General features: G+C 36.7%; 3 protein-coding genes across 5 annotated transcripts in view; 1 reads left to right on the forward strand and 2 right to left on the reverse strand.

Annotated features, from left to right (window-relative positions):
* Positions 1–211, reverse strand: part of LOC113679046 (uncharacterized) — a 13076-nt gene extending 12865 nt beyond the window's left edge. The window contains exon 1 of one of the 2 annotated variants that reach the window (XM_089198863.1): positions 105–211. The gene's annotated coding sequence lies outside the window, so the exon portion shown is untranslated. The remainder of the gene's footprint in view (positions 1–104) is intronic. The other variant, XM_089198864.1, reaches the window with a different exon arrangement.
* A 520-nt stretch (positions 212–731) lies between these two features.
* Positions 732–9627, forward strand: LOC113679044 (uncharacterized). Of its 2 annotated transcripts, XM_027195979.2 has the most exons (4): positions 732–821; positions 5304–5623; positions 6550–6806; positions 7333–9627. In XM_027195979.2, the coding sequence occupies exons 2-4, from the start codon at positions 5364–5366 to the stop codon at positions 8358–8360; spliced, it is 1545 nt and encodes a 514-aa protein (XP_027051780.2). In that variant the 5' UTR covers positions 732–821; positions 5304–5363; the 3' UTR covers positions 8361–9627. The 2 variants fall into 2 exon arrangements, with proteins under 2 accessions (XP_027051780.2, XP_089054992.1); XM_089198866.1 differs by lacking the exons at positions 732–821; positions 5304–5623 and adding an exon at positions 5876–6014 and having other exon boundaries at positions 7333–8539.
* Positions 9437–27500, reverse strand: part of LOC113679042 (exocyst complex component 2) — a 23725-nt gene continuing 5661 nt past the window's right edge. Inside the window, exons 7-29 of the mRNA XM_027195978.2 lie at positions 27208–27288; positions 26386–26531; positions 25877–25958; positions 25221–25323; positions 24600–24712; positions 24404–24481; positions 23761–23838; positions 22836–22963; positions 22157–22213; positions 21807–21973; positions 21121–21242; positions 20390–20463; positions 19865–19948; positions 19108–19158; positions 16769–16833; positions 16446–16533; positions 13904–14020; positions 13309–13450; positions 13127–13182; positions 12617–12739; positions 11595–11656; positions 11252–11311; positions 9437–10821 (exon numbers count right to left, since the gene is read on the reverse strand). Coding sequence (XP_027051779.2) covers positions 10737–10821; positions 11252–11311; positions 11595–11656; positions 12617–12739; positions 13127–13182; positions 13309–13450; positions 13904–14020; positions 16446–16533; positions 16769–16833; positions 19108–19158; positions 19865–19948; positions 20390–20463; positions 21121–21242; positions 21807–21973; positions 22157–22213; positions 22836–22963; positions 23761–23838; positions 24404–24481; positions 24600–24712; positions 25221–25323; positions 25877–25958; positions 26386–26531; positions 27208–27288 — 2162 coding nt within the window. The 3' untranslated portion in view covers positions 9437–10736. The remainder of the gene's footprint in view (positions 10822–11251; positions 11312–11594; positions 11657–12616; positions 12740–13126; positions 13183–13308; positions 13451–13903; positions 14021–16445; positions 16534–16768; positions 16834–19107; positions 19159–19864; positions 19949–20389; positions 20464–21120; positions 21243–21806; positions 21974–22156; positions 22214–22835; positions 22964–23760; positions 23839–24403; positions 24482–24599; positions 24713–25220; positions 25324–25876; positions 25959–26385; positions 26532–27207; positions 27289–27500) is intronic.

The raw sequence follows: 27500 nt of genomic DNA on the forward strand, positions 1-27500 counted from the left end.
TTATGTCAAAATCAGCCTTACGATAAATCAGTTCTACGTTTGATAAACTTGAATAATAGATGAAATTAAACTACCTCCCATAAAAGAATAAACTGATCACAAACCTGTAGCAAATATTTCTCAAAGAAGCTAAATTATAGGTCGTCTTCTGCTCTCTCTTCTGAGAAAATGCAATATCTTGCTAAAACTGGGCCGTATAAATGCTGTGTTTTTCAAAGAAGGTTTGAAACACCTCACTGCATCAGCCAATCCCAGATGAGATGAAGCAGAAAAAAACAATTCTTAGAAAAAATGGAAGTCTTAAATTTTAACAGCGTCCTGTTTAGGAGATATTGGATCGTCGTGTTTATATATAAAAAAGAGTACCCTGACATTTCCTTGAAATCTCTAAAGCGATGTTTTTAGAAATCTTTTTGTTCTGTGAAGCTGGAGCAAAGAAATCCTTGAAATCTCTAAAGCGATTTGTGTATCAAGGAATTTTTGTTATGACGGCCTATAATTTAGCGGAAATCTTTGTTTGCATTCAATTCCGGTATCCACACAACAGCTCTTACGGAACAAGGAATTTTTGTTACACAAATCGCTCTGGAGATTATCTCCTAAACAGGACGCTGTTAAAATTTAAGACTTCCATTTTTTCTAAGAATTGTTTTTTTCTGCTTCATCTCATCTGGGATTGGCTGATGCAGTGAGGTGTTTCAAACCTTCTTTGAAAAACACAGCATTTATACGGCCCAGTTTTAGCAAGATATTGCATTTTCTCAGAAGAGAGAGCAGAAGACGACCTATAATTTAGCTTCTTTGAGAAATATTTGCTACAGGTTTGTGATCAGTTTATTCTTTTATGGGAGGTAGTTTAATTTCATCTATTATTCAAGTTTATCAAACGTAGAACTGATTTATCGTAAGGCTGATTTTGACATAAAATACCACAGTAAGAGTTCATGGACATTTCTCCTACCTGCGTCAGTTTCGCTGTTGATTGGTCTTGATTCGCTCAAGGGAACATTTTCACAGTTTCACTTTTAATATACGAAGGAAATGTTTCTGTTTTTTTGGGTCAAGTTGAGATGAAAGATAGCAAGAAAAAATTTGCTTCATTCGCTTCACAATGCAGAACACTTAATGTTGAAATGACTTGACGGGGCTAGTGAGTTAGTCAGTTTATCAGATCATCATTTCAGAAATCTCAGTGTGTTAAAAAGAGCGATTTCCTTAAAGTTCTCGAGGACTGCGTAACCTTCAGACTCTATATCACCAGTCATCTTCTTTTCAATATGACAGCCAATCTCGTAATTCATGACAAAACCATGTTAACATCCTTCATAAATGCAAACATTTGTAATCATTGAATGTGGGACATTTGTCAGTGAATGTGCTTTGTAGTTTCAATGTGGGCAAATTGGGATTATACACGTTCGTGACGAGCTTTGCTCAAGAAAAAAAATTCTCACCAGGGAAGCGTAAAATGATCCATAGGCTTGTCACTGTAAAGCGAGTGTACTCAATTAGTAAGTGAAAGAGAGGTGTTTGGCTTCGAACATGAAATTAATTGAAGTTGACGATTAAAATGTAACCATGCGCGAGGATCCGCGCGGCTTGCGCTTTAGGAGTGCTACGTAAATTTAGGACTCTTTCGCACAATTTCTCTTTGGAAATGACTACGCAATCATAGCATGAATGGCAATTTTCACTATTGCAGAATAATTCAGAGACAAGAACGGCTTAGCTAAGCCCTAAAGTATCATGACATTTGACGATAGCGTGTTTATACTGCATAACGTGACTATAAAGTAACAGTTGTTGCACCCGGGATGTTCTGTCCGTGATCTACAGATTTATTGGTTTGTGACACGAAGAGCGACTATCTGTTTTACCACGATAATAGCAAAGTTAAATTGTCCCAGCTAACTAATATTTCACTCTCATCAGACTTTTGACTCTGAGTAAGCATGGAGGCCGGTGAGCCGCACGGCAAGGACCTTGTTTTCGAGAGAGATTTCGACGACCGTTTTATCAGCAAAGTAAGGTTTACCTTTGCTTCTGTGCCTTCGAAGCACGAGAAGGAATTATTTCTGTGGTAGTTAGATGGCAGATACTGACATCACAAGATGACTGGCTCTTGGCCGGTTAGTGTGTTTTCTAACTAATTGTATTGTACTATTTCGCAGTTTCAAAAGCAGAATCCTAGACAAGCTTTCGTTCTTTTGGTATTTCTTACCCACTCTCTTGGGTAATCATCTCAGTGAGGGGTACTCTGACAAGACGTTTTTAAGTTGAGCGAGAGTTCTTAAATGCCGCAACTTTACTACCTGTAAACAACCGGGATGTTTGGGTGCATAGAGCACCCCCCTTTCAGCACTTTCTTTCAGGCCAGTGCAACAATATAAGAGAATCTTTGTTGAATTTTGTGTCAAGCGTTGGTTTACTCCGCCATAAATATACATTTATCAGGCTATTTGCAGAATTAACATCGAAAGTGAGTATTATTGTTTTTCTAGGGATCCAATATCTACTGGAATGTGTTTATGTTTAAAATTACACCATTGACTTGAGCACTAAACCTCTTCAACAAAAGATTTTAAGAGATATAGTTCTAAATGAAATAGTTAAGTGATAGATTAAAAATTTTTACTCCTGGTAGTTTATTTCTGAATGACGATGAGTGCAAACGAAAAAAAAATATCTCTGAACTCCATATTACATGTTCTAATTATTCTCTACTGCATTCAACGGAAACATATCGTTTACAAGTCACATAGCGAAAGTTAGGATCTTTTCTGCTCTGGAACAGATTGGCCTCGACTGATCATAGTAATTTTCATACTTCTAGTAGTACACAGTTCGTATCTCTCACCACTAATCTATTATACAATTTATAACTTATTTGAATTCACAACATTACAAACTCGAGTCCTCACTTGTTAAGACAGGAACTGTTTCCAAAGACGGACAAACGTAACGCAACACTACATTCAATTCCGGTATCCACACACCAGCTTTTACGGAACAAAGCATTTTCTACAAACATCGCTTCAGAGATCTCAAGGATTTCTTTGTTCCAGCTTCATAGAGCAAAAAAATTTCTAGAAACATCGCTTTAGAGATTTCAAGGAAATGTCAGGGTACTTTTTCTATATCTAAACAAGGTGATCCAATAATATCTCTTTAACAGAAGTTCCATATTGAAGGGCACATTTCAAAATATCTAGCATTTTTTCAATAATTTTTATAGGAGTGGTTTACTTTTTCCTTCTTCACACTGTTTATTACCATTTTTCATGCAGCACTTAACCTTTAAGACAGGAAGTTTTCAAAAACGGACAAACGTAACGCAACATTGCATTCAATTCCCACCAGCTTTTACATAACAAAGCATTTTCTACAAACATCGCTTTGGATATTTCAAGAAAATGTGTGGTGACTATTTCTATATCTGAACACGACACTCCAATATCTCTTTAACAGGATGTTTCATAGCATGAGCTGCCTTTGATTGAAGAGCAAGTTTTAAAATATCTGGCATTTTCTAAAAATTACAGTGAGAGTGGTTTCCTTTTTCCTCTTCACACTGTTCATTACCATATTTCATGCAGTACTCAACCTTTAGGAAGTTTTATTAGCTAGCGGACTTTGACCACTGTGTTAATGTTACGACTAGTAAATCCACTGAGAATGTTACACTATTAATGGTCGGGTGGGGGACCAATTATTGAGTTCAACACGTCCGGGAAAAGGCACCAAGACTCTCGAATTGTCTATTTCTGCTTTCTTTAATTACTCGGTGCTCCAGTACACAATTTGACTTATATCTAAGCTTATTTCATTCTGTGAAACTCATAGTTAGTCTCATAGGCTCTCACACTTTGATTCTCACTGGATACTTCTTCTTCAACCGCGGAATTCTGACTCTACTCTACTGCACACTGTCTACATTCTTCTTGTCTTCCTTTCCCTCTTCCCTTTTCTCTCTATTCTCTTTTCTCTCCACTCTCTTCCAAGTAAACTCTAAAGAACATACCTATATATTCATTACTGACGGGTACGGGTGGGCTTGCTAGCTGGTTGACCTTGGGAGATCAAACATTTGTTGTTACAACGCTAAAGCAAACAATTTCACGAGACTTTAGATCTGATTTTCAAAGTACTTAATAATAATGCTTCCGATCAATTGAGTCAATTTTGACAAGAACTTTCGTGTGGGTCCAAAGCAAGGTCGTAAACAAACTTAACTCGTCCACTTGAGGAAGTTAGAAAAGACTGTCACAATTAAGAAACTCATCACGACAGCTCAAACCCAAGTAACTCCGGAATTCGAATTCATGCATTAAATACTTTCTAAAAAAAGAGAAAAATTTAATTATACCGAACTGACTAACCAACTGACTTACTTATAATAAAATAACTAAATGCTTCATAACATTAAGATCAATTTAATGTAGATATCATCATCATATTCCCGACGGCAAGGCTTTTTTTCTTAGAATTTTTTTTCTTATTTAACTGGGATTGGCTGATGCAGCAAGGTGTTACAAACCTTGTTAAAAACAGTATTTAAACGGCCGACTTCAGCAGGAAATTGCATTTTCGCAGAAGAAAGAATAGGGCCCATTTTAATAAAGGGCGGATAATGCTATCCAACGGATAAATCGCTATCCAGCGGATAAGTGATGGCAAAACGATAGTGTTATCCACCGGATAGAGATTTATCTAGTGGATAGCGTTATCCGACGTTCGAACAACCGGGGCCAAGAGGAGAAAAAGACGACTTTCAATTTAGTTGCCTTAAGAAATATTTGTTATAGGGTTTTGGTTATTTTCATGTATCACGGGAGGTAGTTTTACTTCATCTATTGTTCAAGTTTGTCAAACATAGAATGTATTGTAAGGCTGTTTTTTTACATAAATTTACATAGGGGTTTGAGGAAATTTCTCCTACATGTGTCAGTTCCGCCGTTGATTGGTCTTGATTCGCCTAAGTGAACATTTTCATTTGCTTCAAATGTACGTAGGAAATGTTTCTTCACGTCAAGGTCAGATCAAGATGGCACGAGAAAATGAAATATGTCCTCTTGAATATGTAGAACTTCTATGTCAATCAGTTTATCACTGACTTCGTCACTTCAGAAGTCTCAGTATGTTAAAAAAAGCAATTTCCTTAAGGTTATCATAGCCATAGTGTTTGAACAAGAAATGTGATTATTTGTCTTGAATAATTCCTTTGATGATAATCCTGGTGGCAACTGGCCTGCAAACTATGGGTTGAGAATTCAAAGAAATTTGGTGTTCATTTTTCTCCGTAGGTCATTGAAGTAAGTTAACTATGGACTAATCCTTCGTTATCCTCTTTAAAGAAAACGACAATGGCCCACCGGCATAAACTGATTTCTGTACATAATAGTACCCGGGGCAGGTGGTACTGTGACTTTTGTAAAAGATATAGTGAAAACCTAAATGAAGAGTTTTCTTATCGTTGCCATAGCTGCAACTTTGACTTATGTCTTCACTGCATTCACCCACGCCAACATCCTAGCCATGAACATCAACTTCAAGTGATAGATGTCTCCTCTACTTGCAACAGCTGGTCTTGTGACATCTGCAAATATGACAAAACCGAAGAAAAGTAAGTTTGCGGTCTGTTGTATATGTACTCGCTCACGACAAGTTATTTGCATGGGTATTCAAAGTTATGACCCATCCACTAATCTTCGCGCGATTGTATTGGCTAATGTTCGTCGAGTGGTGCAAAATCACTGGACAGCTATCACAAAATAACCCTTGTTTCTGAAGATACTTGTCCTCCGATTATTTCCGTCGAAAAGAACAAAGCCAGCACAAAAAAGCCAGTTCAAGAGTTTTGCTTTTTCATCTTTATTACTTTACATGGAAGAAAAGTGATGCAGAGGCCAGTGGTAATGACATAGAATAGCTGATCTCAAATGCTGTTGCGGAAAGTAAACAAAAGTCAACAAAATTTCCATTCAACGGACCGAGATATGAGATTTAATGAGAGGGTAATAATTGGTACCTCTTCTGGCTTGCTGGTATGTCGGCTGATAATGTACCTTGGCAGAGAGACTGTCCGAAAAATGAATATTTGGTCGAAAGCGAAACGTAGAGGGCAGCCGCGGAGATTATCAGCCGACATACCAGCCGCTTGAAGGGGTTGATTTACCAAGTATTGCTAACTAAATCCAATGATTACGCAAACCTTGAAATAGTGTTTAGGTAATGTTCTGAATTCCTTCTTTGACTGAACTAAAAATCTTCAAGAGTTGAATTTAAATAAAAATAAAAAATTAAAAAAAAAAACAGTAGGTAAAATTTGAACATCGGAAACTTAGATCAACTGTGAAATTGACCTGGAAGCCTTTGCATATGGGATAAATATGATGCTACTAGTTAAAAGGAACGGGAGAGGAGTTTAAAAATTGTGAATTGAAGAAAAATCGCAGGGTTGGGTCTTTACATTTTCCTGGTTTTGCTTCAGGTGTTTCGAAAGGATAAACTTCGTTCACGTTGAAGGTTTGGTTGATTCTCACTTTACAGGCTATCCCGTCGTTGTGGAGAGTGCAATTTTGATATTTGCCGTGACTGTTTCAAGCATTACCTCACCAGCCTGCACGAGCATGCATTGTTCAGAGCATGCGCACTGGATGTCTACCCAAAGTCCAGAGGTTGCTGGGGATGTGATAACTGCCGATCTTTGTTTAGGAACCCAAATGAAAACTGGCCGTGGCATTGCCACAAATGTGAATACGATCTCTGTGACCAATGCATTGGTGCCAATCCCGGGAAAAAAACAGGTGATAAGCGAGATACCTTGTGAAACCCCGTTAGTAGAAATGTCATTTAATTTCTTATCTTCTCCTTAGACGACAAATGTCCAAACTGCTCTTTAGGTTCAGTGCATAGTGAGATATAGAAAAATTAAGGTCGTTATGTGATCATCTGTTGTGGGACTAAAGTGCTAAACTTCTGCTGTGTGACAGGAGTTAAGCGCCTTGACAAGCACTGTACTTCATTTGTTGTCCCGATTTTATCTTCCTACTCATTCCTTTATAGAAAGGAGATCTGGTAATCCATCGGTTAACGGGCTGTAATGACATTGAATATTGGCCATTTTAAGAACCAGCAATGCAAAGGATAAAAATAAAGGAGAAAATCACACGCGAGTAGAAGGAAAAGGCAGAAAAAAACGATACACAAATAACTGACAAACAGGGAAAAAAGTCTAAAGGATTCCACAACGATGCTTCGATCTTCGAAAATCCTTCTTTCCTTTTTCAGTTAATCAAATTAAATAAACTATTTTCATTTATTTTTTACCAGATGCTGTGGACAATGTAAAGGAATTTGTCGCTCCACATTTTTGTAGTGGCCTCACGTCGCTAGAAAATTTCGTCCTGATTCTAGATTCAGCACCACTTGCGCGCGATATTAGTGTAACCGCTGCCCGGCGTATGATGCCTGGTCTTCTTGAGCTTGTAAATAGTGCTCATGAAGCCTTTTGTTTGGCTGATTCTGCGATAAACAAAATTAATAGTGAGCTGGAAAATGACTTCCTGAGGGTTGTGGTACAGGAGAAATCTACAGGCGATCGTCTCGATCAAACAAAACAAAGTTTGGCCAAATTACAGGAAAACGTAAAAGTATTACAGCAGGAGTATAATGAAGTGAAGCGGCAACTATCCCACGAAGAGTCCAAACTGAAATCAGCTCGACAGTCTCAAAAAGAAAGGGAAAGAAAACTAAAAAAGGCTGAAAAAGAACGCGAAGATGCAAAGCTCAAAGGTGCTGTTATTGGAGGAGTCCTTCTTGGACCTTTAGGAGTCGTGGCTGGTCTCGCCATAGCTGATGCTGTTGAAAGCCCCAATGTTTCCAATGCTGAACAAGCTGTTAATGAAGCGTCATCTCGCGTAACTGACATTACAAAACGTGTCAAAGGCAAGGAAACAGAGCTTTCCAACCTGGAAAACGAGAAAGAACAAGAACAACAGAAAATGAGACGGGAAAGCCAAGAGCTGGAATTGCTGAAAGCTAGAAAGCAACAAATAAAAGAATCCCAGCGCCGATTAGCAAAACTTAATGAATCCATTAAAAGTTGCGCAACCCTCGTGAATGTAACGACAGCACGAGCAAAAATGATGGCAGATGAAGCAAATGGGGAGTTACCAGATATTGAAGCAATGATGCCTCCCTTGAAGGCCGTCGCTGAAGATCTCTCTGATGCAGCACTCAGTGACTGCAAGCTTTTGTCTGGAGGGTTAAACATGAAACAAATTGGTTCTAAGATTCAAGCGATAACTTCAAAAGCATTAAAAAGCCCCACATCAGATGACCTGTACCTGTGGGCCTGATAAGAGTGACTAAGGAGGATGCGAGAAACGTTTACAATAATAGAAATTAACAGTCGTGCAACTGCTGAAATGTTTCCTCTCAACTCGTAGTTTATTTAACTTTACCTTGTGTTAAAATGCATTTTAGCCCATGTTTCTTAGGACGTAGCACATAGTTTAAAAAGAGAAATGTTTCCTCCCTTCTTGTTGTGGAATTTTATTTCATAAAACAAAGCAAGGTCTTAGCAAGTAAGGTGCTTCAAAAGCAGCACGGAGTTTTACTAGTAACGGTGTGTTTAACCATTCAACATCTTTTTCCAGCTCAACCTGTCTTCAACTCTGATTTTAGAGACCTTCTAAGCAAGTGCTAACAGAGAAAGACAATATACTTTTTATTTAATGAAAAAAAAAAATGCATTCTCGTTACTGGGTTAGGTTAACCAATTTTAATATTTCTCCTTTTGTGTCTTCTTTTCCGAAGCCTGAAAATGTTTCAGCTGAGTCAACTTCTTCTGAGATTTTTAATCAAATTTATACAAACCGTTTGTCTGTGTACCTGGTGGCAACAAAAGCAGTTTGAAATGATCACGCATTTTTTATTGGGATTTTCGTTCAAAAGTAGCAGCACCTCGTAAATGGTGATCGATTCCTTTGAATTTGTCTTATTCTGTAAAAAGTATTGCTTCGTTTTATTTTACAGAAAAGAAGTTCTCACTAAATTCAAAAGAATCGCAAAATTTAAATGTCAGCTTACTCGTTTGTAAGAAAATTAACCCCTTCCTTTTAAAAGGAGTGCGGCCTATAGTTTGAGCGTTAAAAGGAAGGTGTGTAGGGATCGAAACAAAATTGAGAGGTCAGTTCACTCTCGGCATCATCATCGTTGCCGTCGACGTCATGCCTTAAAACACGAATGGGGTGCTAATCATGCATAATTTCCGCGTTTTATATATATATATATATATATATATATATATATATATATATATATATATATATATATATATATATACACACACACACATTTTCAAAAACGTAATTTTGCGACGTTTTTGAAAACGGGTTTATAAATATAAACAACAACAACAACAAAAACAATACAATTCTAAGGAATGACCTTGGAGCATTTATATTTTTAAATAATTCTGTTAATAGGTACTATAATCAAATCAGCAAGTTTCCGTGACCAAATAGTGAATCTATTTAAGATATTTTCTTGTACTTAATTAATTCAAATTGTTCATTTTCTTACAGTGTTCTTGAAATATGTTAAAAATTTATGAATAATTGCAAATAACTGCAAGGTTTGTCGTCTGCCTGTATTAGCTTCAACTACCTAGCGGGCAGCAGCGTTTGTAGCTAATGGAAAAGTGTGTGAAAGCGAAATGCTGGTGGAATCAGATCAAACATTTCACATCGTAGACTTTTTCCGGGATTATTGGTTATTGGATATTGGCTTATTTTTTTTTTGTTTTTGTCAAGTGTTCAGCCTTGATCAGATATGTTTCTACCATGACGGTTTATTCTATAACTGAACAATTTTACCACATTTCGCAAAGGTATGCGCGGGGGCCGCTCCGTTTCTCGCCTCCAACTAATGATAAAAACCGAGTTATCCTTTTGAAGGAATAAAAGTTAAGAAAGAAGGTTTTCTTGGTGAAACAAAGCGGACCATCCTAAGCGAGCGAGAAAGGCAAATCTACTGTCTGGACTTGTAATGTGTTCCCTGATCTTATTTCTTAACAGTCTATCAATTATCTTTTATCCAAGAACCTATGCAAACAATCATATGTATTCGACACAATAAAGATTTATTTCACAAATGGTCCTGTTTGAATATTATGATACAGACGCCAAAAAGCCCAACGGATAGGCACTCACAAGACCTCTTCATGATGTTGGTATGACTACAAGTTAGCATTATGCAAATAACCCTTTAACCCGTAAGAGTGAAAAGGTTTTAATTTCTCCTTACAATATCACCCCTGAATAAAAAGTTTAAGTCACGAGAATAACGGAAATGATCAACAACTAACAAAGCTCTTGATGGTTTTACAAATTCTCCTTGTTAGAACCTAGGGAATGTATAGAGAACAGTATAGAGAATATGCATAATGGTGTTAGGGTGTAAAGGGTTAAGATGTTGTTTGATGAACAACCAGTATGGTAAATTACAATTATAACATCGAACAATCGATCTATTCCATGAAATAGATTTAACGGAGCATTTGCTACCTTTTCAGTAAGAGAGGGAGACAGAATGCCGGACAAAGCGTGCATACATCTACACATGGGGTTCAAGGCATTGCACCCAACCTCTCACTATGTTGCTGACATCTTATCTATTCTTGACCTTATATAATCTAAGACTGGACAAGAAGACTGTGAACTGTTATGAGGTCATAGCTCCTCCATATCGACCTGAAAACACAGCAGCTGGAAGCGCATGCGCCGTTTGAAAGTTGTCATCAAAGCTTCTATTAATCTGTAACAAAGAAACATTACTATCATATACCGTGCCTTTCAAAACAAGGAAAAAATGATCTAAAAAAACAGAAAAGTTCTCATGTGTTATAATTAACTGTCCGCAGAAAACTTTACACCCAAAATTGAAGTGTTTCTCAGTGTGTAAACCACGGGTGCCGTATGGTTGAGGTATTAACATATGCAATACTAGGTAAAATAGTAAAAGACAGGTGAGAAACTTGGCATGCATTGCATCTCACATCTAGATGTTAGACAGTAACTCGTTCCCACTCTTCCTTTTTGATTGCGAGAAAAGCTAACAAGGTTCGGCAATCAGCGATACATTAATATACGCAGGGAAGCATTCTCACCCCTCTTTCTACAATTTCCGCCCCCAAATACCCTTCATGTTCACTCCCTGAGTGCAAAGACCTCATGGTCCACCTCACCTCTTATCTGAATCTTTAGTAATGCTGGGCACCTTACTGAATGCGGCTTGGAATAAATCCCTGAAATACAACACGATTTCTTAACATCAAATCCTGTGAACTGAAACAGAAGCTTAAAGGATAGGAAACCAAATGTCTATCCTGTACACTTAAAAAGAACAAAACGAAAGATATATTAAGCAAAACATATGTTAATTCAGATTATTGATCATGAGCCTTAGTTGCACCCTAAAAGAGAGGAGACTTTATAATAGAAGATCTAAGGAACTGACAAAAAGAAGGAAGAAAGAAGGTTTCCCATGAGCACAACTCCTAATACAGAGTAAAAACAAAACAAACACACCTAGCATACTGTGAGAGATAAGCTGTTAGTGCTTCTTGAATAGCTTGTGCCTCCAAATGTGCCTTAAAAAAAAGGATCCTGTTAATCAAATGTACAATTCCTGATCAAAGAGATTAATTTGTTCTACTCTTTTGTTTGGAGGACAGATGAGTTTTGTTGGTACATATTACTTGAGAGATGACAGTAACAAACAGGTCTTAATAAACTAAGCCATAGAAAGTACAGCCAATCAGAACACAGAAGGACTATTGCATATTAAACACTTCCACACCCAACTTTCTGATTGTGCAAAGGATGTTGTTCCTACAAAAATTTATCGAGAGCTACCACCTCTAGTTTTTTTAAGGGTTTAACTTAATAACTCTGTGTGACACATTCTTCGAACTGTGTCCTGAGTTAAAAGAAGGTGGAAAAAATTAAAAATTCTTAAAAGAGTTCTGAGAACATTGTCAAGATTTTATTAAATACAAACACTCTCCTGCATTATAACTTGGATTACCTACCTTGTAATATTTAAAAAGTAATATTTTTTCTGTATATAGACGTGTCTAGAGACATGTGTGTGTGTATAAAAGGAAATATGGCTGATCTGTAGGACATTGCATGACAGTTGATTTTGGTATATACTCCGGGATAAATGACAAAGCTAGACTATTGCGTGTCGTAAGGGTCACGAATTTGAGGCAGATAGATTATTATCTAAGTTTACTCCATCATAGAGGTCACAGAGAAATTTTGTTTCTTCCTCTGTATGCACTCATAATATAAACCCAACAACCATCTTTTTTGTTCGAGTGTGAGCTCAGACAGTCGACCTAGACTAATTCAGAATTATACAGTCTGTTGTCATGACTCAATGGTTTTCAAGTTCAAGAATCTCAGGTTTGAAGACATAGGAGCCTCATAGCAATGTTTTCCTATGATAAGGATACAGCCATCAGGTTGTTTGGTAAAACTTACAGCAAATTCTCAGCTGATCATAAACTAAGTTGAAATAAAAAATACATTTGTATTTAACTTACAGTAACAGCTCCAGCTGAAGTAAATGTTTTCACCCCACTAATGAGCTTGCAGAACTCATCTACCAACATGTCAGTCAAACGGGACAACACCTGACTTACAAGCTCCTCAGATACTGCAAACACCTGAGGTAAAAATACAAAAGCTAACTTTAGAGCTACAATCAAATGCTAAAAAAAGACCATCTATTTATCTTTACTCTCATCCCTTTGCATTGGTTAGCCTGTAATCTCTTTCTCCACACTGTTCCCTGATTTTCCACTAGTTGGTATTTTTGCCTGTTTGTCTGCTTTCCTATACTTGTTTACCTCTCTGCATTTGTCTGACAACACACCTGCTTTCCAGCCATCTGTTAATAGAGGGTGTGTCTGTGTGTGTGTTCATGTTTGTTTACCATTCTGCTGCTTTGTCTGTTTGTTTGTGTGTTACTTCTGTTATTCTGTCTGCTCCTTATTTTGCACTGCAGCAACTTCTCAGCATTATAAGATCAGGTTACACATACTGCCACCCACCTGTGCATGTACAGTAACCAAGTTCATTATAACATCTTTAACATAGCTGCGCACATCTGCATAACCACAAAAGGGAAAAAAACTCATAAAAATGCTTCTAAAAGTCAAGAAAAGCAATCACACAAAAAGCGAAGGTGTGTTTTTTAACACAGTCTACTGTTGACATTTCTGTATCCCTGTACCTTTTGGAGGAAGACAGTTGTGCCATTTGAAGTCACCTATTGTCATCCCAGACTCCACATGGTTCAACAGTGGCTCAGCTTTCTGATCAATGTATTCCTTGAAGATTTTGTTTTCCAAATCACACAATTCACTGGTGAGATCCTTATGACAATGAATGAATGATTGTTATGTAGCATTCACTCATTGGAAATAAGCAGCAAAGTGACAAGTAAATATAAAGAAACCTATTGACATCTTTTTTTAGCCATTTTTGAACTAAAGTTTGGAATAATAAACTAAGAAATATATCCTAAGTAGAATAATACATAATCATGACACATGTTGATGTCAACATTTATTAGAAGCATTGACTTATAGCTAACCATGCCTGCAGGTTGTACTCACTCCATTTAGTAAGTGAATTATTTCAGAATTGACTTGGAAAAAACAAAGAAACAAAAAAACGAAAAACAAAAAAGTGTGACTGCCTTGTACATAGAGTATCTAGTTACAGGCTTTTGGCTTCACTAACTTTGTATGCTTATACATATTCAAGTACACCAAAGCTGATTTTCAAATACACTGCACAGTGTACTTTTTTTGCAGTTAAATTACCTTTTTAAGCTTGTCACTGATAGGATAGTCGTTATTTCTAAAGCTGTCCACCAGTTTTGGAAGGACATTGATTCTTACATATCGACAGTTATTGAGCACAATCAGCAACCTTTCATCCTGGTTAAAAAACAGATCAAATGAAATACACACAATAAATTTTGTAGAGAAATAGAGTATATATTGCCAGACAAGTTTGATAAGTCATGAAGAGAATGCTTTCAAGTGGTTACTTAAAAGGAATAATTGATTACCTGACCACTTCCCAAATACGGGGGAGGGAGTGCCAAGGGGTGCCAAACCAGTCAATATTCCCTCTGTATTTCAGTGACCCAGTTTAGTTTTTATATGGTCAATTCAACTTTTTATACAGTCAACTTTCTACTTTTTATATGGTCAACTTGAGTTTTATGTGGTCCCCTTTTTACTTTTAATAACATCAATTTTTACTCTTCATATGGTCAACTCAACTTTTTATTTTTTGTATGGTCAATGTGACGCTTGCGACGAAAGAGGAAACTTCGAGGGGTGTCGCTATGCGTGTTTTCTAAGTGTCGCTGATGTAGGGACTATTTTACCGGTCGTAATGAAACCACGAAAACCAAGATGACTATCAACGGTGTTTATTTAGATCACGGTCACGATCACGATCACGATCGTAAAATATCGGTCCCGCTTGTGCCAAAGGTTTGGAACGAAAGACGAAGTTATTGCTGTTCAAGGTGAAATCTTACGAAACTCTGGCTTAAAGGGACGCTAATTTAGCTTTTATATGCGCGTGGGGACGCTAAAATATCCGATTACTAACCAATAGGAAAAAAGAAAACATTGTAGCTAAGATCGTAACTAGGCACGCAAATTAAAGAAATTGACAATTGATCTAATCAACAAAAGGCTGTTCTTTGTTCGATATCATTAACAGTCAAGTTGACTTTTTATTTGGTCAAGTCGACTTTTGATATGGTCAACTTTTTGCTTTTGATATCGGTCAGAGAAAAACACAGACTGCAGACTGGCAGTGAAGTGCAGACTGAGTGTAAAATGCAGACCGAAGACTGCAGACCAGACCAGGGGTAAAATGCAGACTCAGTTCTAAAACAACCTGCTTCTTCAGAAAAACTTCAAGAGATAGCTGGGATTGAGGCTGGCGATAATTGTCATGGCGATTGATGTTTTAAACTTCACTTCCTCAGATGGTTTTGGCATCGACATAATGTTTTAAGGTAAGAATGATTAGCTAGCAAGCTAAATACATTGCCCTTGTTAAGGAATAAACAGTTCTGCTAAGCAACATTAGGCAGCTTTAACATACATGTAGCTCATGTATACTTTGTTTGGCCTTAAAAGAAGTAGCGATAAACTTTCATCACAAATCAGCAATTTTGATTACTTGGACAATAAAATCCCATTAATTTCTAGTACTGTTGTTCAGTTCGCAATGTGAAGGTGGGTGTGATCTTGCATGGTGCCCTGTATCAGAAGCTTCAAGACATTCAACACTTCTCTCTTGCTCTTCACAATCAGGACAATACCACAGTCACAAACTGTTGATTCTTTTAGATCCAAGTCTGCATTTTACCCCTGATCTGCAGTCTTCAGTCTGCATTTTTACACTGACCACATAAAAAGTCAAGTTGACCATATAAAAAGTAAAAATTGATCTTATCAAAAGTTAAAAGTTGACAACAAAAAAACTTGAGTTGACCATATAAAAAGTGAAAAGTTAACCGTATAAAAAGTTGATTTGACCATATAAAAAGTAAAATGGGTCACAGAGGGAATATTGACTGGTTTGGCTCCCTATAGAGTGCCATTTGAAAGAAAGAAGCAGAACAAAACATTCCAAGCACAAAAACGGAATGGAAATCCCCAATGACAGAAAGAAGACTGAAGGAGTTGAACTGACAACAAATGGGAGGAGTACATGTGTAAAGCTGTAGGGTAGTACACTTCAACCCAGAACCACTGGATTGAAGTACAGCATCCCTTACCACTTGATCAAGTTACCCTGAACATGTTTTTAAGTGTGGTGAAATCAAATGATACACTTAACAAACCTGTACATCACAAGCTAGCAGGTGAGTGATTTACAAGGTGGTAGCTTATTGCTCAAAGTCCCATAACATCAAAAATTGGGTAATATGAATCTTTCATGCTGTGACTTGTAAACTTAATAAGCAAACAACTCCACAGGCTTAACAGACCAATAAGTATTGATTCAAAATCACACACTTTTTACAACTGCATGGTTATACCACTGTCATAAATAGACCATGCAATTTGGTTATCAAGAACTACTGGTAACCCATTACATCTCAGATTTCAAATAAACTAAATCTTCAAAACTGAAGTTGCCTTTGAGTTGCACAAATCATCTTAAATGAAACAACATTTAAATGTTGATGTTTTGTATATTAAACAATTTTGGCTTTAAAATTAAGTAGAATTTTCCAAGCTTTAGCTAAAGATCTTCCATATGAACCTGTATAACCCAAAAAGCCTACCATTGTAAACAATATTTGCCAGAACTTCTGACAAAACTTACAACATCTGGTGTATTGTCTTCCATTGACTGAGATGATATATCCAGATTCTCTTGAGACCCACTTCCAGTACTGCCCTTTGTACCAGACCTGCTTGTCAGACAGAACCCAAAACATTTATCAAGAAAAGCTGATGGTAGACCTTATGTAATGAGAAGGCAGCTGACTTCTGAATTTCAGATATGCTGATAAATCATAAAATGTGATTTGACATATTGTACACTTAAAAAAGGTTGTTCATTTATATCAAAACAGGTGAAGTTGCTAAAGAAAAGGAATTCTTTTCACCTTGAAAAGTCTCGCAAAAAAATCATGTATCACTCACAAAGAAACTTTGTCTGGCTCCTGATCTGGTTGAAAAGCCAAATGGTGAAGACACTTGATAAAAGCCTGAAAAGTCAAAAATGAAAACATTATCATAGTTGTACCACAACACAAACTGATCAGGATAATAAATTAAAAATTTCAATATAAAATTAAAGAGCCTTTTTTTTTGTTCACTCCTCTGTTTACTCATTCATTTGTTCATTTATCCAAGATAAACTTGTTGTTCATTCAGACCCATGCTGATGTTATGCAAACTTGCTATACAGTATTGTGCAAAAGTAATGCAAACACCTGTCGACGAAATTCGGCGAAATTCCTGGCTTTTCGACGAATTCTTGACCGAAACGAAACTTCGACGACATTTCCGCGAATTTTCGAGGCATGTATTGTTTTGAACGGCTCGAACTTTCGGCGACAAATTCCTTGATGGCGTAAATGCGACTCGAAATTTCGAGCGAAAATTCGTTCTATGCGGCGAATTTTCGGGGCGAAAATTCGTTGTATTGTTCATTCTTCTCAAAAAGATTTGGTTGAATTTGTGGTTGGTTACTACACTATGTAATACTCCGATAAAATTTCCCGCTACGATTCCAGTCTCCGCGCGCCCTATATTGTTTGCAACCATGGCAACACAGGTTGTTGTGTCGATGCGTTTGGGATCATTTGGGATGCGTTTGGGATCATTTATGTACTCTACTTTTGATAGTAATCATGGCAAAAGTTTCAAATTATTCTAGAAATAGAATCGAGATCCTTCACAAGCAAGGCCTCAACCCAGCTGAAATACTGAAAGCGTTGAAACACGAAGGGCTGCTAGTGAGCTTTTCCAGTATTACGCCCATCATTAAAAAGTTGCGACTTACCGGTTCCGTGGCAAATTTACCTCGATCAGGAAGACCTCAAAAGCTGTCTACGGAAGCAAAAACTTTCGTAGATCAGCAAATGCGCAGGGATGACGAGACGACCAGCAATACGATAAAGAAGAAGCTGGAGAGACATGGAATCTGCGTGAGTGCGTCCACTGTTCGTAGAGCACGCAAACAGCAAGGTTGGACTTTGCAGCGGACCGCCTACTGCCAGCTAATCCGTGACGCAAATAAAGTCAAGCGATTAGAGTTCGCACAACGCGTCCAAGAAAGTGGTGACACTTTCAACAACGTGATTTTTAGCGACGAGTGTTCGATTTCCCTTTAGGCGTATCGCCGCACTTGCTTTAGAATGGCAAATGAGCCCACAAAGCGAAAGCCGAAACCTAAGCACCCACTCAAAGTGCATGTCTGGGGAGGGATTAGCAGAAGTGGTGCCACGAAGATTTGTATCTTTGATGGCATCATGGACGCTGATTTGTTTTGCAGCACTTTAGAGACGACGCTGGTTCCTTTTATCGTGTCAGAATTTACAAAAAAATAGAGCAATGTGACTAAACTAATTGTTGTTTTCAGTCGTCGCCAATTGGTATTCAGTGTTTTGTTGTGAAGAATAAATATTTCCGAACAAACATGGTGTTGTGATATCTGCAAAGCATGCTGCAATCAGCGATATGGGTGATGTCTATTTGCGCAGGGATCGAAAACGAATAAACGAGGAACATTCTTCCCAATAGAAAACGTTTGAAAACACATTAAAGACATTCTCTGCTCCGTCTGGTTAAAAAGCGTTGTACTTAGGTTAATTTTAAAAACTATTGCAATCATTTGAGAGTTTATTTCCATGAAATACATGTCTCTTGGTCGGAATTGCTATTCATCCCGATTTACTTTCATTGTTGTAAACTGATCGAACTCTGAATTGGATATGATGGTTTAGGCCTCTTCAAACGTCAGGAAACTGAAGTTGATGAGACGCTTGGGACAATTTTTCCGATTTACTTTCGTTGTCAAACACAAATCGAGCCCAGAATCGGGCGTGATGCTTTTCGATATTTTGACCTTTTGTCTACTGTGTTTAGCCTCAAATATGAAGTGTCTCCGTTTATATGTATATTTCGTGTCGCTTACATGGTCAGTAAACAAACTTGATTACTCGCGAAAGTCTATTGTCAGTTCGAAGCGAAATTTCGAACACTAATGATCGAAGAGATACTTTCCGCCGCGAAGTTTCGCTTTGAGGCGAAAATTCAACGAAAAAGCGCCCTTTGTTCAAACGAAATGTCGCTTGAGAGGCCTCGAACTTTCGATCGAATTTTCGCCCGAACTTTCGACGAAAGATCGTCAGAACAAATAACGAAATTCGTCGAATTCCGTTTGCATTACTTTTGCACAATACTGTACATGCAATAATTGCATTTGGCTCACAGATGGGGAATTCCTTATATGACTCAAACCAGTGATTACAAACCTGGAACATCTCCTTGAAAAGATCAACTGCATCTGTTTTCAGCTGTATATTCTACAAAAGAAAATGAACATTTTTTTTACATTTGACAACCAAAGCCAACATTTGCCATCTTCTGATCCTACTACATTATGTACCAAACTTGTTACATATTTTCAAAACACTATTTTTCTAATTGTCAGCATTTCTGCATACACAGGCATGAAAAACATCTCAGTCTCTTAATTGGAGAAGTTTTTAATAACAAGAGTGAACAAAATTCAAAAAAGAAACTTTCATTGATAATAAACTGGGATTTGAAATACGATGGTGCACTCAGGAATGCAGACAACACTTCAGGTACCAATAACAGATTCTGCACAAACAGATAAATTAATATTCCATTAAACAATCCATTAATAAGGATATAAATTAAGTACTATTAATATTGTATTAAAAGGCATTAAACCTTTCACTCCCATGAGTGACAACACAGAATTTTTCCTTACAATATCAATATAAAATCAAGCGGATGAGTGATGAGAATAAAGAAAAAATAAATTAGGGGATTATAAGTTAATCTAATACCAAATTCTCCACACTTACATGTACATTATAAGAACTGTATGGCACACCGTAAGGAAAACAACTAATGTGATCTTGGGAGTGAAAGGGTTCAAAATATATAATAGCAACTGGGTTGGTTTTCATCTTATAACTATTATGAAAAGTCCCCAAAAGACAACGACTTCTTAAATATGCAAAATGCAGAAATCATTACCTTCCTTTTATCTGTTTCTCCACTCAGAGCCATTTCTCGTAGTGTATGGAGCGTTTCCATGACAATGTTTTCAAACATTAGAGGCTACAATATATTGAAGACAGATATTCATAACAAAGTTTTGAGATGCTGGGAAGGGATAGACGGTAAAATGAATGGCCATGCACATTATCCACGATGACCTTGTTTTTACCATATTACCCATGGTAAAACTGCCAAGTGCACTTTGCACTATCATCTTATCACCCATTGTAAAACACTGCCATGCACATTTTCCACAATTACCTTATTACATGATATATAATGCTGGTAAGTGCATTTTCCATTGTTATCTTGTTACACTGAGTAAAGAGCCTGATTTGATTCTCAATGAAACTGACATGGAACACCCTATGTCATCAATACAAGTAATCAGCTGGAGAATGAAAATTGAAAATCCTAAAAGAGGGAGCACACAGGTATTTTTAATTAGCTCTTTTCATTTGTTTAAAAGTGGCCAGTGAAAATACAAACTAACAACCTTACCAAGCTTGTGATCCGACCAACATTTTCCTGCAGCTCCAAGCTCCAGAACTCACTGCAGTGTAGTGATTTGATATCTACATAAAGATTTGGAGAGAACAGCTCGGTTAAGTTTCTCCAGACAGTGGTCCTAAAATGCAAATGTCCCAACAAAAAGTTCCTAATGAGAATGGCATAATTGTTATGCAGAGGACAATTTGATTGGTATGACTTTCCATTAGCAGTATTTTTTCTTAACTTTAATATAAATTTATTTCTAATTCCCATAGAAACATACTTCATTGTACATCTTCTTCCATTAAAACTTATTGATGCTACATGGAAAATTCAAGTTTTATCTAATTGTAAGTCTGAAAAAAAGTATCTGAATTAAGAAAGACTTAAAGAAGGATGTTGTTTTTCCATTGTCACAAGCATGGGAGAGAAAAAATTAGGAATCAAACCTGTGACCCTCAGATTCTGCACTCCAATGCTCTACCACTAAGTCACAGAGACTATATGGTGAGAGCAACACCTGTTAGTTCAGTAAGTTCATGACATATTGTGCCATGCATACTGCTAGGATCAGCAATGTCAACAAAAGTCATGTTTGTAAATACAATAGGAGAGATGATAAGTTTCCAGTTGCCATCTCTCTTATTTCATTTACAAAGAAAGACTTGTGGGAAACACTAGTTAAGGCATGGGGGACAGAGATACTCAAAACAGAATTGTGAACACTTCACAGATGTAACCTTCAGTGGCTTCTTTAAAGACTTCTTTAGCACAGAGCATACGCAGGTCTCCAACCAGCTTTTTAATACCATCTAAAGCTTGATGTGGAAGAGTTAACCTTTGTAGGGACTCCATGCAAGATCTGTTAACAACAACATTAGGTTAGGTTAGGTTAGGTAAAGACTCAGTGTAAATGCACATTAAAGAAAAACTTGTATGTAAAAAAAAATGTAGAGTCAATCACAAACTTGGCCAAAACACTGTCCCTAAAGGTTTGCAACTAAAACAAATAAGAAAGACTCAGGTTGGGGAAATGTAACACACAAAAGTTTCTGAAGCATCATCAAATGAGCACCTCAGTGATGTCATAAGGTGTGGGTAAAAGAAAAAACATATACAAACAATACAGATGAAACAAAATGCCTACAAAAGTTTGTTGCTCAGTAAAGACAAACCTGAAACCAGAAAAAATTAAAGTTTGCATGGTTCACTGAGACCATTTTGTTGCTCCACATTCTGTTGGTAGTTTTGCTCTACTCACAGTTTAATACCATGGCATATTTTGAGTGATCTGATGCCCCTATCTGGCAAAATGGCAGAACAGTGCATAACCATAATGGTGTAACCATATGGTAATGTCATTAAAAGTTCACACAGAGTAGGATGTATCAATGAATGGGCATTTCAATGCTATCAAAATAGTTACCTGACATATCTGACACAGGATGGAAGCCAAGCACCCATCCCCTCTACAGGAGTATGCCAAGATCCTTGTTTCTCTTTAGAAGGAACATTAAGCACAGTAGATGAACTTGGAAAAAATGCTGCTTTAACAAGATCTGCATATGATGATGTCACATCATGTATCATTTCCTGAAAGAAGGAAATAAACCAGGAAGAACACCATGGCAACATGTACATTAGGTAAAAAGATAGAATCCTTTCCTTGATACATGGCCTGCATTTTTTTTCCAACCAAGAACATGATTAAGTTAATCATACTTCCACGAAATCAATTCTAAACATACATGTACGCACAAATATTGCTGCAAATACCTCAAAAGATTTTTGCTTTTGTGCTGTAGGCTTGAGTTGCTTTGATGACCCACTGGACTGTTTAGAAGGGGAAAAAAGTCAACTTTAAGTTATTTGATATAGATGGGAGTATATGCACAAAGACAAGTGCTGATACTAGAGGAATAGTAGGCTGCTTTGAATTATAAAGGGTCTGACTACTATGGGTGGCAAAGAATAGAAGAAAAAAATTATTACAAACTTTAAGATGGTTAACAGCCTGTAATAAAACTAAATATTGAGTAAAATCCCTTTAAGTTAATATGTCTTCCAACTACGCATTTCAAATTTGGAATTGATTGGCTTAAAAAATTATAAATGATAACTATGGTAAAGAAAAATGACTGAATCATTCCAAAGGTGAAGCATAGAAGTATAGGAATGATATTACTAGAGTGTCAAATCTGTATGAATTTGGTCATCTATACTGCACTTCCTTCTATCTATTTTAATCAAATGAATCTGATGTTGTGTGATTCATCAAATGATTATGTATAATGTGTAACAATGTATATCTTAAAAATACATATCATCTTCTTTGTCCCGTTCTGCCCACACAGAGAGTAGGGTCATAAAAATATCTGCACAACTGGTTTTAAGACTTTGAACAGAAGGTCAATGATAGGCACAATAACATTAACAAGAAAGTAACCAAACATACATCTCCAATCAGGGTTCCATTGAAGTAAGCTTGGCCCAGTTTCCACAAATCAGGTAAACCCTCAGTCAATAGCTCTGATAATTCCTCAACAAACACCACCCGCTGCGGTACTGAAGAACCACTTTTAACTGGGTGAAAACAATCAGGATGATACACATTAGACAATTTAAACAAATTGACATAAATAAAACAGTCAGCCTAAATGAAACCTAAAAAATAATATGACCACATTAGATTAGTTTGAAACCACCACATTTTTACATTTTATTCCTTCAAATTATTGTTTTTGTCATGATAATACTATTTTTCACTGGTGCCTACAATGTACAAGCGATATCAGTAACTTGTAGACAGTTTTTCTATAACTATAGCACTAATAAAAGAAGACATTTAATGCCAGGTTAAATTGTTCTGTTGTTGGCAAGGAAATCTTATTTTCACACTGTCTCTTCCCATTAGGGTGGAGGGGTGGGAGAGGGATGTGGTATTGTAATGGTTGGACTGAACTCTAAGTGGAGATATTGAGGTTTGACGCCTGGCTAGTAAGTCATTATGTTGTGTTCTTGGGCAAGATACTTTACTCTTGCATTACCTGTCTTCACCCAGGAGTATTACAGGGTACCAGCAAAATGTCAGGGAAGCCTCAAAAATTCTATCAGGTTACCTTGGCATGGAGCAGAGGGGAAGGGCTGCAAATAGTAAAATAACCCTGTTTACTTCACTTCTCAGAAGCTGACTATGAGAATGAAGTGTCTTACCCAAGAACACACCTCAGCGAACCACTCAGACTGCTGGATTAAGGTGTCCAAAGTGCTGATCACAATGCTATCTGATCTTGTTATGATAACTTCCTATGTGTAAAGGCAACTGCAGTAAATTACTTAAAATACACAAACTCATCTATAAGAAGTATTCTGTAACTTACTGTTTCTTTCTAAAGAAGTTGTCTTGTTTAGTGCTGGAGTGACTCCAAGAATTCCCAGAGATTCACTATGATAAGATCCTGAAACCAAAGATATTCAAAATTTCTCAAAAGTCCTTTAAAAATACTTTAAATTTTCTTTTTTTAGTTACATTAAGGTAACATTGTTTGTTTTTCATTGTGAGAGTAAGTTACAATTTATGCATGCTTCTCCTGAACAATTATTTAATATTCAAAAATTATGAAAAAAAAAATTGAAGTTTGAGACCTGTGTGAATATAAAATAAATTCTGACAAAAAAAAAAAAAGAGACCTTAAGCCACAGCCTTTTCAAAATTTTTCCTTTTAATTCTGACACTAATGACAATTTAAAATTATTAATAGCAACTGAAAGCAAAATTATGGCAATGACAATTTAAAGTAAATACAATTTGAAAACCCATCCTCAAGTGGGAGAAAATGTGAATTATCAAGTTGCAATAGGTTCCATTTTGGTGCCATGAACCTTCCATACTAATCATGCCATAAAGTAACCACTAACCTGATACATTCCCCAATTTAGGGATGCTAAACAGATCACTGAGTGAACTTGTGCAAATGCAAATGTGTGTCATGTACATCAAAAATCAGATTATAATACACAAACCCATGGCGTTCACACTTCTTGATGCTCTGATGTCTAATTCTGTCTTTGAAGAATCAACTTGAAGCAGAGGAACAGAGTCTGACAAGAAGAACAAAACTATTTCAGCCAAGTAATATGAAAGAGAAGTTGCACAAGATTGTAAGAAAACAACAACAAGATTGCCAACTTAAAAAGAAAGTCTCCTAGAAGTACTTGCCTTTAGATTTGTGATCTTCTTGGCAGGTGGTCATTAGCTTGAGTAACCAATCCTTCTGAAGGACAAGACATTCCCAAGCAGGGTCCCCTTGGTAGTCTAAGTCCACTAGATACCTAGTATATAAAGACATATGAAATGGTGGCTTGGAGGTTTCCAAATTGACACAAGTTCTTACAGTCTCTTTTATTGTTGTGTTCATGCAGAACATAACATTGTTAACAAACTTTGACTTTCTGATGAGTATTGAGGTGTTTGGACATGCATTTACATGTATGTGATCAAACATGGTACATAACACACTGTATTTACATTATCAAAATTAAAATAATAAAGAACACTGAGACAGGAATACAATTATGAGAAAAGGTTTGTATTTCTTTTGTCCTAACTTCATGGACAACACTATAATTAATAAAGAAAAGGACTTTGCACATTGAGAACACAGAATGCCTTAGAAACAACTAGTTCCCCAAACGAAAGTGCACAAAGATCTTTCTGGTTGAGTTTCATTTCTAGCAGAAGGAGGGGCACCAACTTTAGTCAGACTGTGGAAAAGACATGTTTTCCACCAGTTTACTTGATTCTTTAAACTCTGTTAACTTTATCTAATGTCAGTAATACCTTATGAGTCTCTTCTGTTCTTCTGGTGGTGATGGCAAATCAGCAAGTTTCAGTTTGAGATGTTGACGGAAACTCTCTATTTTGGCTTCAACTTCTTGCAAAACTAGAATATGAGTAATTAACTGACTCAATCAACAGTTAAGATAACCTTGTTTTACTTTCATCATCATTTCCTAGATATTTAGACCTAAAATTATTTTTTGAAAGGAAATATTCAAGTTTCAAATTATTGATATGTAAAAAGCAGGTTGAATGAAATGCCAGAACTGTTGTTGGTAGCCATAAATATCATTTGCAATTCTAATGTTCTTCATACTGGAGAGCTGTTGACCTAGGGGTTAGCACACAGGACTCTGACTCAAAAGGTCTGGGTTCCAGACCTGGCTGGGTCAATGTGTTGTGATCTTGGGCAAGATCCTTTACCCTCACAGTGCTTCTCTTTATCCAGGAGTTATGAAATGCAGGAGGGTAACCTGCAATGAACTGGCATTACATCCAGGGAGAGTAGCAATACTGCTGATCACTTCATGCTTAAAAAGTCAGGATAAGCTCTGGTACCTTGTGGGCCACTAAGATTAATTGTTGACTTGACCTTAAATGTTCCTCTCCTAGTTATCCTGAATTACCGTGAATTACCACGTTATCAAAACGCTCACCTCTTTTGAAGATCTTTATGTCTGTTCCAGCAAACAATGATTTGGCCCTTCCATAATCACTAATTACCATCTCATAATCACCCTGAATTCATACAACAAAGATAAGTTTGGAATACTTTTGACCTGAAACTCATTGATCTGTACACAGATATGTGTCTACCTTGGCTAAAAGGCTTCACCCCCAGAATACTACTTTGCAGGAAAGATGACAATGCGAAGCAAACATGCTCCATGCTGAAGGGTACTTTTCTAGACACATTTGAACCCTTTACATGTAACTCTGTGAGATTAAATTATTAATTCTCTCTTCAAATGACTACATATTTCTGGTTAATAAGTTTAGGGAATTTTTTGTTACAGTGTATATGAGAATAAAATCATCCAGTTGATAAGTTTCTCTCTTCTTATCCCATGTTTACTGGATGATGCCATAACATTGTAAAGAGAAGATACATGTTGGTCCATGCAGGTTAACAAGTTTAAGGGTTAGAGCTAAGATTAAGGCATACCTGCTGTATGTTTCTTTCAATGCATTGTGGCAGACTAAACAGAAATCTGAATCTCTGTAGAACATTGAGAGCATTTCTTGTTCTGTCAGCATCATCTTTGCGACCCAACACATCCTGGAACAAGCCCTCTGCATTTTTGCTGGCACCTGTTGGGGAAAAAAATTAATAATTTTGTCTTTTAGTTTAGAATTAACTTCAAGTCAAAACGATTGTAAGCAAGTTCAATTTTTCCTTCTTTTGTTCCTGGTACATCATTGTGTTGCTACTTTTAAAAATTACTCAGGAGACAAAGAGAGCTTAATGTGTACAACCCAAACTTGTTTAACATCATTTTACTCTTTAACTCCCAGAAGTGATTAATTCGTAACTTCTCCCAATAAGTTCAATACACTATCCAGCAAACAGGCAATGAGAATACACAAACTTATCAGGTAGAAGTTGTTATCTTGATCCAACACCAAATTTTCAAAACTAATTTACAGAGAAATACGTAGCAGCTAGAGGAGAGGATTAACAATCACATCCTGGAGTTAAAGGGTTAAAGTGAAAAATTTGTTTTAACTACAACATAAAAATATTATGTACTTTGTTCAAGGATTTGGCAATTTTCATATTTCAAACCAAGAGAGGTTTTAACCAAAACATGCAAGACCATACGAATTACATGTAGTGCATAATTGTATACTGTAAATGAACTTAAATATTCTAGAAAAAAAATGCAAAACCAATTTTGGAAATGTTTCGGAAAGAATCAAATCACAGCTTGTTTATTAATGTAGTTTAAAATAAGTAGTCTTCAGCCCTTAAGTGCATCAACAACACCTTGTACAAAAGACTCCAGTTTCTCTACAATGGATCCTCCATCACAAGTGCTTTCATCCCGCAGCATATCATGCTGAACACCTAATAATCATCTTAGTTAAAGAAATTCAGCCATTAAATACTCACAACATGTGTGTTATTAGCATACCAAAAAAGAGAGCAATTTTGTCAAGTTAGCCTTCCATGCTTGAGATATTACCCCACAATTACGCTGTTTTAGTAATTATTATAATAACTTCATTTTGGCCTATCAATTCCCATTTTGAAATGTGAACAGTACAAGTACATGTATA

Source organism: Pocillopora damicornis, chromosome 3 (genome assembly GCF_964200805.1).
Source record: "Pocillopora damicornis chromosome 3, jaPocDami1.2, whole genome shotgun sequence".
In the NCBI taxonomy this organism is placed as follows: domain Eukaryota; kingdom Metazoa; phylum Cnidaria; class Anthozoa; order Scleractinia; family Pocilloporidae; genus Pocillopora; species Pocillopora damicornis.

Coding starts and splice junctions, on each gene's coding strand:
- LOC113679044 (XM_027195979.2), top strand. CDS start 5,364: ATGGCCCACCGGCATAAACTGATTTCTGTACATAATAGTACCCGGGGC. Junction 5,624..6,549: donor TATGACAAAACCGAAGAAAA/GTAAGTTTGCGG, acceptor CTCACTTTACAG/GCTATCCCGTCGTTGTGGAG. Junction 6,807..7,332: donor CAATCCCGGGAAAAAAACAG/GTGATAAGCGAG, acceptor ATTTTTTACCAG/ATGCTGTGGACAATGTAAAG.